We start from the raw sequence: 12,215 nt of genomic DNA on the forward strand, positions 1-12,215 counted from the left end.
TCTTACATATATCTTGTTTGCAATAAAATCTGTCTTGCTATGCATATTAGAAAAAAACAACACAATAAGTTATAATTCAAAGTATTCATCAACGTGTATTATCAAACAAAATGTTTTGATTCGTTCACAAAATATATTATGAACAAACTATTGTCAGTTGACCACGAATCCATCGTTTTAAATATGTTCTGTGCATTGAGTGTAACACGACCATAATTAGTGTGGTGGCGCTCTGCGAGTTTCTCTGGTAGAATTTTCTCTTCGCGGGGGGTCTATTCGACACTCACATGCAAGATGGCGGCGCCCAGTCTAGTTGGTAAGTTTTTCCTGATGTTTTTTGTTTCTACGAGCCGATTTTATCAATTATAATCCACAATTTATTGTACCAGCGAGTAGATATCCATTTTTACGACACGAAAGACAAAACAATGGATGTTAACAAACCACGTTGCTTCGAATAATGCGTAAATTCAAGGAGAATGCAAATACGCAAGACACTAAAAACAAATAATCTGGCAGCACCTGAAGGCTGAACTGAAGCGAAGTCGCAGTAAATTCCCGGTGTGTATTCACCTATAATGGGAATGAGACGACTCGAACGGTTTTGAACATTGTTTCACACATAATGGAGGCTGTTATTTGTGTTCAATGGAGCATTTTTTCCCGCAATGATCTTATATTGACTTCAAAAAACATTCTTTCTATAAAATAACAAAAACAAATACAATTTTATGAACAAAAACACTTTATATGTGTGTGCGCTAGACGGTTCATTGTCTGTTACCCCTTAAGGTCAGCTTCAAGGTGATTGTCACTTGGCTTTGACCTCTGAAATGATGTGTTGCTTGAATATTGTCAAACATTTAAAATTAATCCTCCACCAGTTTCTTTAACTACTCTTATGAAAATACTCATATTTGACAGACACAAAATGTAGAATTTGTGAAACCAGGTCGGGGTCATTAAAATTCTATGTAGAAATGTTCAGCAAATCAATATACAAATTGTCAGTCTTAAGATTTAGTTTGAAATTGAAATGACCTTGGCCTTATTTGTTGACAATTTAACAGAAACACATACTGTGAAATACTTTATTTTCATGTATGCAGAGTAAAAGGTCTGATGATATTTCAAAACTGAAGTAAAAAAAGTTCATTTATCTATCATTGTAACATTCCCAGCTGACAGCATTCAATGCAATGGGCATTCACTGCATCTGTCACAATTATCATTACATGTATTTCAGTGTCAAAATGCGCAACTGTGGAATCGGTGCTTTCCACAATCCAAAATAGCTGGTAGTCGGCCTAATTTGCAAAATTTACATGTCAAATTATTTATTAACAGTATTCTAGCATTTATATTTGTGAGAGTGTATCATGTCACAAACTGTATTCACACTGTTATTCACTTTTCTTTTTTTTTCATTTAATTAAAACATGTTTTCAAATTACAATGATTTGAAATACAAACGAATGAAAATTATAATTTGCATTCATGAAAATCAATATGAATATTTTTACGCAATGCCCAAAGCTTATTTTAGTAGACTTTGGCAAATACATACATATTGACTTTGCTGAAAAGAAAGGTCAATATTATATTATAATTATTGTTTGCTTGTAGTTGGTAGTTATTCTAAATTGCTAGAAGTATTTTCAATTAGAACTATAAAAACTGTTTGAAGTTCTATGCACTACCTATGCTCTGTTTGGGTTACCTAAGTCCTAGGGAGTAATGATGGGGGAAGTTTGTTTTGGATATTTGGACAATTGTAAAGATTAATGGCATCAATGAATACCACTGTATCATGCTGAAACAAATGGTGAAACAGAGCGAATGGTCTCAAAAAGCGCCTGGTTAAGCACATGTTCAAGATCATCGTCATTTTCGCGACAAAGGTGAAAATGAGATCTTTTAAAACTTGTGTTTCTGTTATGGTTCTTAATATAAAGGGGGCTGTGCTGAGAAATAGGTTTCAGGAATTGTAATTGCAGTTCAGTGTCCTCTAACATATCTAGTTACGTACAGGGGGGAAGTCTGTTTCACACATTGTAAGCATAATGATATACATATTTTCAGGTAGCTGTTCACAAACAATTACATGTACAATATATAGTCTATGGGCTACTGTAGACCCCCCTCCCCTCCCTTAGGGATTTTCATTGACCATAATTTTTCGTTAGCCAGGACCCTCAGCTATCTTAATCAGGTTGTTTACCATAAAATTGGTGGTGGGTGTGAGAGCCACGGCAACGTATTTATAAAATAAGGGAAATGAAGAAAATGACATATCTCTGTAAGTAAACAACATACAAACTCAAAATAAATGTCTATGTATATAATTTTGATAAAGCCCAGTTGATGACCATGACCATGACCTTGGTCATTCAAGGTCAGGGTCATTGTGTAAACAAAAGAAATTTTGAAAAAAAAATATGCTTGGAAGTTGAGGCCAGAATTAATTTTCCAACATTTTAGATGGATGACACCTAAGCACATACTCCTTGGAATGTCATTATGGCATTTGACAGGAAGAGCAGACATCGTGAAGTTGGTGAACAGATTTGGGCAGATGTGTGTCATATTCAGTTATACTAGAAATCCTGACTGCTATCCACATGGTTATAAAATCCCATGATAGTCCAATTCCACATGATAGTCCATTCCAAAACACAAGGTAATGAAGTGCTGCACCTCTGTTGAGACAATTTTGATGTCAATGAAGAGACAACATCTAGTGATTCACGAGACAGTCAATGACCAATCAAATGATGACAATTATGAATTACCTGTCATGGCCAGGGCAAAGATGCGATCAGTGACAGATGAAGTTAAAATAATAGAGCAATTTTTTTTGTCAAAAAAACATGTTGAACCCAGCCTTAGTGTTCAGATTACTGAGCCTCAACAAACAAGAGAATATATTTCAGACGTCAAAGTATCTGACATGATATGAGGTTGGATTTCTCTTACTGGAGAGAGAAGAGAAGAATGAGAATCAATAGTGGAATACATGCCTCCAGTAAATGCCCCAATCACTGAAAACATGACTGTGATGAATGTGCTAACGATTTCCCAGGAGGCATCTGCTGCTGTTAGTCAGCCCTACACGATTGTTACATTCGATCTAGCTGCTGCATATGGAATTGTATGGACGTATCCAGATCGATTCAAGAATGTCATCATTTAACATGGGGCATTCCACATGGCGTGTGCATATATAGATGCATTGGGGAAATATATGAAAGGTAGTGGATTGGAGGAAGTTGTGGTTGAATTCACAGTATGTGCAAGTGGGTCGATAGACAAAGTCATGAATGGGAAACATTACAATAGGGCCAGGCTTGTTATCTGTTATCAGAACATCATTGGACGCTCTAGGTCGACTGTTGTTGACTTTATTCCATGACGATGTAGATGAAGTCATTGACGAAGTAGATATGAAGTTAATGTCCAACTTAGCAAACAAGCCAAACTCAGAGAACTTGTGGAAAACCCAATATGGAAAGAATGGATACAGAAGTATGATGAGTACAAGGACAAGTTGCGTGCTGGAGAAAAAGGCAAAGCACCACAGTTATGGATAGGGTAGATGGATAAGGCATGGCTCCTAATGAGTTTCCTTAGGGCTGAACGTCAATGACATCACCTTTCATATGGCCTGTCTGCATGAATAGTTCCCTCTCTTCTTTAGTCAAGAAAATCCAAACTATGCAATTTATACATCACTGTACTTGAATGTACTCCTTAAACTTTCACACACACACCCTGGGGAATCTGCAGTGCAGAAGAAGGTCACTGCATTTCAAAATGTTATCAATTCCTTCATGATACCTGATGTGCACAATCTGTATTGCATATAATCAGGGACACCAGTTTCAGGCGAAATATCCATTGATTTACTTGCAGTTGACATACATGGCACCAACGCATACAAGAGATTCATATAAAAGAGACTAGTGCAGAAGACAGTCACTTTTAATGCACCAATCAAGAGACTGAAGTTGAAGTAGTTTGCATCGATGGCAGTGAAACAGTTTGTAACAAGTTCAACAAAGAAGACAAAGGAACTGGTGGCAGAAATGTATTTGGGCAGCTCATACTACTTGCAATGAATCATGATCTATGCATGGAAAATGTGATGGCATACCCACTTGGCCCAGTGCCTTACAGTGCAAACTGGAAGAGGGACATACTGTGACAAGCAGGCCAGATCCTGTGGTTCATATTATTGATGGAAATGCAATGTTCCAATCACTAACACAAATCCCACAAACCTTTGAAGAGTTGGCTCGGCGTATATTTGCGAAGCTCTCAAATATTACCTGTGTTGACTTTATCAGAGATACATACCAGACTCAGAGTATCAAGAATATAGAGAGGGAACGCCATGACACATTACATCCACATTCCCAAAATTAGAAAATACACATTAAATACACATTATTAAAGCACATATAGTCAAGTAGGCCACTACTACACCTATTTTACCAATTTACATTTGATATGCTATTGATTCTAGACAATGCCTCGATATTATTTTTCAGGAGAAAGTCAACACCGGAATCATTCTCTACTGCTGTCATATTGCAATACACTGCATAGATTCATGTGCCATCATAATCCGATCTCCTGATACAAATGTTTTTCTCTTGCTGATGAAGTTTTCACAGAATATCAGAATACCACTAATTGTGGACACTGGTGTTGCAGACAAGCAAAGGTTGATCAACATCAGCTCAGCAGTCCAGGCAATTGGCAATGAGCTATGCAATACATTGCTTTCATTTCACGCATTCACTGGCTGTGATTCTATAAGTTCATTTGTGCGTAAGGGCAAGGTGGGACCCCCTGCTTGTCTTGCAAAGGAACCCACAATTTATTCCTCTCTTCACAAGCTTAGGTATGAGCCAGGCTCTTACCACAGATGAATTTGATGAATTGCATGCATTCACATGCATTTTGTATGAAGCGAAGCCAGGTGTAAAAGATCTCAACAAGCTTCGATACATTATGTTTATGACACGTTACACACTAAAGAACAAGTTACTGTCCAATATCAGGCTCTCATCTGGAATCAAGCTGATGTGTCATGTCCGGACTTGCCAAAGCCTGAAAATGGTCATGGCTGGCAACTACAAGGAGACAAATTGCAGTACAAATGGACAGAAAAGAAATTGCTCCTGAAGGAACTTGTTGATTTGGTGCTGGGCATGGTGATGAAGAAGAGGATACTGGAAATGATTACTACAACATACAAGATGATACATTTGATGACGATGATGAATATGTTGTTGATGGAGGAAGTGATGATGGCGATGATTACATATGACAATATGTAAATGTGTATATATTTACTCGAAAAAAGGATAACATTTCAGTGATAATCCACTGATAATAAAGGAAGGAAACTTTAAAAGTGTTAATACTCATCCCTATATGATTGTTAAGATAAATGAAAAGTGCTATTATAGAGATTACAAAGGAAAAGTATAATAGTAGAAGTATAGCAAAACTGTATGTTTGACACATGCTATGTTTTTCACCTTAATAATGAAGTATAATAACTACAATGTTGAATAATAAAGCATTTGTAATATTTTCTTGAATAATAACGAAATAGTTCAAGAAAGGAAATGAATTTTGGGACAAAATCTCAAATTTTAGACCAAAATCCTGTTTTTTTTTCTATTGTTCTTTGTGACCTTGACCTTGTATGACCAAGTTCATGGTTGCAATCAATCGGGCCTCACCAGAACTATATACCTAGACACTAAGTTTGTGTTTTTTTGTTGCTTAGTTTTAGAGATATGACATTTTCTAAAATTCTCATATTTCATCACCGCGTTGCCATGGATACAATCTGGCGCCCACACCCACCATTAATATTATGGCAAACAGGCAGATTTCATTAGCTGAGGGTCCCATCTAACTAAAAAACATGATGTGCAAAAATCCCTAAGCGGGGGGATGGTTTCGGTTATTGGCCCCCAGTCTAATAACTATAATGATTATATTACATAATACCTGTCAGAACTCTAAATTTCACCTGTAATGGAAAGCAACACTTGATACAAGTCTCAAGTTCAAGCCAAATGATGAACCTTCAGAAGTAATAAAGTCTGCATCTTCCAAGTGTATCATACCTAATAAAATGTCTATCAGTAACAGCGACTGGTGATATCCACTGAGAATTCCTAAACCACCTGATAGATTTTAGTGTCTGAAACGGAACGTCTTATTGTGTTATTGGAGTACTGTACAGTTGTTGGCAGTCCACCCAACTCTGTTGAGTTACAGTTGAGGGAATTAATGTATTTCTCAGTTTTTGAACTTGTTAACTTAGTGAATTTCCTGTTAAAAATAATTGTTTGAATTTTACAAAGATGTTCTTTGAAAACATATTGTCCTAGATGCTTGAATTTGCAAGACTTGTTATAAAGGGGAGATATTTTGGATATATAGTGTTATGCATTACAAATGTTGCAGAACGAGGTTTGTGCATGTGCATTGAAAATGAAGTTAGTTACGCTCATGACAACACAGTACCAGTCTTGTTGTGTTTTTCTGACAAACTTTCATGTGATATAATAATGTATTCACTTCCAGGTTCTCCCCCACGGCGGACTACTCTGTCCGGGACTCGTAAAAAGAAAGCAGGGACTGGAGGCCAGTGTCTGACACTGTTGTTTACAGTGCCAACAGGGTTCTGCCAGGACAAAAAGTTGCCAACCAGCACTATTCTATTTGTTTTATACAATATACACAGGATGTCGGCCACCTGACCATCATTCTGTTGGCCTTGTTGGTTTTAACATACAATAACACAATGCAAAAATTAAACTTTAATGAAACAAATTTTTAGTCAGCTATACAAGGAAGGCTTATTTCTCACTTTTAATGTGATTTACCAGCATTCCATTAAGAAAATATTCCACTTTGGCCATAACAAACGAATGACATGCTTTGAAAATCATCTAAAAATCATCAAAATCAAGCATTTCTTGGCCGTTTACAGATGGATTTTGTTCATTTTTTAATGAAGTCAAAAAAATCTAATCATGGACAGAAATAACCGAATAGGGAAAAAAAACAGAAAAATGGTTTGGTTCGAGTGTAAATCTGTGCGTCAAGTGAGGTGCATTTGTAAACTCTTTTTACACCCACTCGACAACCAACTGCTATGCAATACTACTGTCCGATTATCAATTTGTATTTAATGGTGAATGTAGTCTGACGCCATGACTAATATTTATCAATTAAGTTTCAGTAGGGGGGTTTGGAAAAAAACTAAAGGAATTAAGTTTTTTTATCCGACATCGATCTTTTGACATCGTTCCTTATCCGATAAAAAATTTTTGATCCACAGTTAGACTAGAACACATCAGCATAGTAAATAGTGATAACACCATCACATTATGAAGCATATTAGTTTCAATTGTGAGATTTTTAGAACACCTAATCTTTGAGATATTTTATAACATATTTCATTTACCGTATATGTATATTCCAATTTAAATTTGGGTTAAACCAAACACCTATGGCAACTACTCTTCAAAGAACAGAGCAAGCTGTTTACAAACAATTTCAGCCGAATGTACATTGGTGGGAGAGTGTTGACCGTCACCTGAGGGGTGATAACATTTGATGGGCAGGCTGCCTATCTTTTTGAGAACACTGCCCAACTATTGCTGTGATTTAGCCAAGTCATGCGGCTTTTTTCACTCCTTCCAAATTGCCTGATTTTCAAGAAGCATTAAAATCTTAAACATATTATACACGACTTGAATCAAATGTTGTGTAGTTTTAACATCACTACCTTGTTTTATTTTTCCAGTCATGCCCCGTAATTTTCGCTTAATGGACGAGTTAGAAGAAGGTCAAAAAGGTGGTGGTGATGGTACTATCAGTTGGGGATTGGAAGATGATGATGATATGACTATGAGTAGGTGGACTGGTATGATTATTGGACCCCCACGGGTGAGTCATTTTACAAATTGCAATCCAACTTACGAACCCATTCCAGTCGTATTTTCTTGTGGAAAATGGTGATTTGCTCTTTTAAGTGGTAGTGTATGTGTTTTTTTACACAATATCAGTGTCTGTGGTCGAAATAATTTTGTTTTCATGAAGATACTAATACAGAGACATAATATGATTAAGCTAACTATGATAGACTATTTGCACACTGTATTATTATCATCAATACATCATCAGTCATCACTGTGCAATTATGTGCTCTAATCACAAAGCATTTTGTCATTGCAGTGTGTTTTTGAAAACCGTATTTTCAGTCTAAAATTGGAGTGTGGATGTCGATATCCTGATGAACCACCAGTTTGCCGCTTTATTAGTAAAATTAATATGTCTGGAGTCAACAGCAACACAGGACTTGTAAGTCTATTATGTTTGCTTTTACTTTGTTTAGTTTAAGGACCACACCCAAGTTTGAATGGTCTATTTTGTGAGTATGCCAGTGATTGGAAAACATTATTAGCATCTATTAATTTATTAATGAAATTGTTTTTTCAAACTAATAGTGCTCAATTATATATTATTTTGCACTTTTAGCATGAATTACTGAAAAGCTTTTCCCACTATTTTAAAGATTTGTTTGTTTTTTTTGCTTTTAAAAAGAAGTATGATGATATGTTTTTTCATTGTCTTGGACAATTGGAGGTGGTAAAGAGGAACATCTTGTAGTTGAGCAAGCAATACCTTACTCAGCAAATAGCCACATACCTTACCATACTACAATTAGTTTCAAGTTTCAAATAAAAACAAACATACGGTAAACACAGTGATTAGTAAAAAAAATTATGGTAAAAAAAAAAAAAAAAAAAAGTAAAATTCAACTTAATTTCATCGTAAACGAATGTTTTGGTTGCTTACAAACATGCGATAGGATAGGATTTAATATTTATGTTTCTTTCCATACATGAAACTGTGTTTAACTCGATTATTAACCAATCAGAATGCTGGATAGTGCCATCATGTTCAAATAATCATTGCTCATTTAAATATGTTAATGAGGGTTAAGCAATCTCACTGAATGGCAAGAATGGAAGAGATTTATCGATGTTGTATTATGATCTTTTGGCTTTGATTTTGATGGGAAAACAGCATGATTTTTTTAAATCAAGGAACTAGAAGTTTTTGAAAGATAAAATGAGTTTAACACTGTTTTATGATAATAAAAGTTCATTGTCAAAAGAGTTTATCCATTCACACTAGTCACAATAGGGGATTCGCGTTTATCCTTGGATATATAACCATGGTAGGAAGAACGTTGCCTTTGGTCAGACCATCAACACAACAGTTAAATAACGCTTTTCGCTGCCCTTGGTGTAAACTTCCACAGTTTTTGACTCTTGTGTTGTGAAAATAGACAATCTTTTCATCCATATTCCTTTGTAGTCAAATACGTCTTCGCTGTGTTTATTGCAAACTGTTCATGGTCGAAATGGTTGATGGTGTGAAAATTGTCATTACTATGCAACTTTAATACAACTTTATACATATGCTGTGTTATTCAAAATAGCTAACTGGTTTCAATTTATTGCGTGACAGGACTCATTTATATGTCTGACATATAAATGAAATTCCAGTGTGGTATGATCTGGTGTGGGCCACAAACATGGTAGTGAATTTACTAATTTTTTCTTTGACTTTTTAGATTGACCGCAAATCATATCCTGTGCTATCTCGCTGGCAGAGACACTTCTCTATCAAGACAGTTTTACTGGAGGTAAGACGAGCAATGACGCTTAAGGAAAACATGAAGCTGCAACAACCCCCAGAAGGCTCCACATTTTAGCACTTGTGCCACCACCGCAGTTGTACTCGGTGATCTTGGTTTGGCTCCTGATGTCTTTGGATAATGTACTTTGATCAGCTACAACGATAACTGTTACAAGAAACTCCACATATAATTTCTCTATTGAAGTGCATACTTTTAGTTAATGTCCTTCAACTGTTTTTGTGTAGTAGATATTTTCCCCTTATGATGAATTATGCCAATCATCTTGGGCAGCTGATTCAATGATTTTTGTACCTCACATAATTTTATTTACTTTGTGCCTTTAATAGAGAATACACAGTATTTATTGACATGTGTCATTAGTGCCCCTTCCCTTTCTTAATTTGAGGCATTCCGTCATTTTGGGGTTGTACTCTTACACTAAGGGGCCAGACTGAAGTCCCTGGGTATCAGCATAAATAATTCTGTTTTATGATAAGAACAAAGCTCTGGCACATGGCATGAAACAAGCCTACAAGATTTATCAGTCTGTATGTTGGATTTCTGGTTTGTCATCTTTTTATCAGCAGCAAGTGACTTCAGTTAAGATTACTTCCTCTACTTTGTATATTTTAAAGTAAAAAACGATTGCATTGCAGACTCAAGGGGGTTCATAATGAGTGTCTGTGATTCACAAGGGTGGTCCGATTGTACCCGACACTCGTTGTAAAAGATTGTTTTGATCAATTACCGCAGAGGCTAAAATCTTTGTCAAAAGACTGCTGTCACTTGCTGCATTGATTGGAATACCAGATTTTCTTGATCAGAAACGCTTGTGTATTTGAATGGTCAGCATCAAAAGATTGGGCGAGTTTTGGCATACTTAAAATCTCACCCAAAAAGTTTTTTGCTTACATGATTCTTTATTGGATATGTGCTTCTCACAGAGCATTTATGGTGTGACAGGGTTCTCCCCATGGCATTAGAGTAGTGTGCCCCCCTCAATTTGTTGGTAAACAATTGGCTCAATCACCATAACAATGAATACAACACTTTTCCAAAATTTGTGAGGTACCATTTTCTGACATTTATATAAATCATCAAATGTTGAGATTGTGGATTGTAGCTGCAGAATATCAATTTAAGCAAGCCTCCTACAGCGACCTAGATTTGAAAACGATACTGGGTTAGGAGGCTGCGTTTGTTTTTCAAGGTCAATTACATACAAGACCCTCCAGTAATCCTAAAATGAGCAGGATATCTACTAATATCAAACCGCATCATTTGAAGACTAGTTTCAGCTTGTCTTTGGAGTGATGTTTTACATATTTGCATAGGAATGCAACTTAAAGATCTGATATGATACTAAAATGGGGAGAGCACTGTCATAATCTATAGTAAAACAGCTTCGCAATAAAAACATTCTCTATTCAGCATCAATGGATTATGTTATAAAGTAAAAAAAAATGATAATTAACATTTTTAGTGTCTCTTATGTTGCTACACTTAGCTAATATTTGTTCAAAAATCTTTTGATCCTTGTATTGATTGCAGCGCAAGCACAATACCATTTTTCTGTTGCCCAACCCCCTTCAGTTACTTTTACTGTACTCTTTGCCTTCATTGTGAACCCTACCAGCCAATCCCCGCTGACTGATTCATCCAGCGTTATCTTGCAGCGATAGTATGTATGCAGACTTTCTAGTTGTAATTTTCAATTCCTCAGTTTCTTGCGCACTGTAGGGTAAATATCAGAATGTATAGTCGAGTTTTGTGCTTGTATTTCTTTTGCTTTGTTTGAATAAATGGAGTGTAAAATTAAGGTTGTACTAAACCCCCCACCCATTCCTCTATGCCAATCTTGGAAAAAGGTCTACATTGTTGCCCCTATCCACCATTGGTGGGTCAAACCATTTGAGAAGAGGTATTTTGGGAGACAGAGGTTAAATGAAATGCATTAGCATTTTGATGACCCCTATTGATTTATGTCTACATTTGTTGTATTTAACCAAAACTGTAAGAAACTGGTTGATTTCATTTAGCATTATGTTCCTTTTAATATAATTCTAGTTGTTAAATCAAGCCTACCTGTCTATACTACCGTAATTACTGTACTTTTCTGTTTGTTCATCTGCTCAATTTTGTGAATAAACATGTGAGAAAAATGTGAATTATGCCATGTGTGGTGTATTCTGTTTTCGCAATCAAACTCGTCTTGATGCTTCTATTTGTGCAAGAATTTAAATTTGGACATTTGATTAAATGTGGCATATTCAACAATATAAATTACGGTAAGTGTCAAAATACACCATGCCAATTGAATTTCTATAATAAAAAAAATTTAATTGACTTAGGCCTGCTTGACATGATGGTAAGACGATACCAATGTTGTACCATGGCAGAACCCTAACCCTACAGTAAACCTGTCATTGTTTTATATACCGGTATCATTGAAAAAAATCTTCATTTTTTT

At 35.8% G+C, this 12,215-nt stretch overlaps 1 protein-coding gene across 1 annotated transcript; it reads left to right on the forward strand.

Moving 5' to 3' along the window:
* The first annotated feature begins 227 nt into the window (after nucleotides 1–227).
* Nucleotides 228–11,913, forward strand: LOC100370440 (ubiquitin-conjugating enzyme E2 variant 2-like). The gene is made up of 4 exons (XM_002741627.4): nucleotides 228–316; nucleotides 7,841–7,983; nucleotides 8,272–8,397; nucleotides 9,680–11,913. The coding sequence occupies exons 1-4, from the start codon at nucleotides 295–297 to the stop codon at nucleotides 9,818–9,820; spliced, it is 432 nt and encodes a 143-aa protein (XP_002741673.2). The 5' UTR covers nucleotides 228–294; the 3' UTR covers nucleotides 9,821–11,913.
* The last annotated feature ends 302 nt before the right edge of the window (nucleotides 11,914–12,215 follow it).

Source organism: Saccoglossus kowalevskii, chromosome 6 (genome assembly GCF_978046115.1).
Source record: "Saccoglossus kowalevskii chromosome 6, keSacKowa6.1, whole genome shotgun sequence".
Classification (NCBI taxonomy): domain Eukaryota; kingdom Metazoa; phylum Hemichordata; class Enteropneusta; family Harrimaniidae; genus Saccoglossus; species Saccoglossus kowalevskii.

Coding starts and splice junctions, on each gene's coding strand:
- LOC100370440 (XM_002741627.4), top strand. CDS start 295: ATGGCGGCGCCCAGTCTAGTTG. Junction 7,984..8,271: donor TGATTATTGGACCCCCACGG/GTGAGTCATTTT, acceptor TTGTCATTGCAG/TGTGTTTTTGAAAACCGTAT. Junction 8,398..9,679: donor TCAACAGCAACACAGGACTT/GTAAGTCTATTA, acceptor TTGACTTTTTAG/ATTGACCGCAAATCATATCC.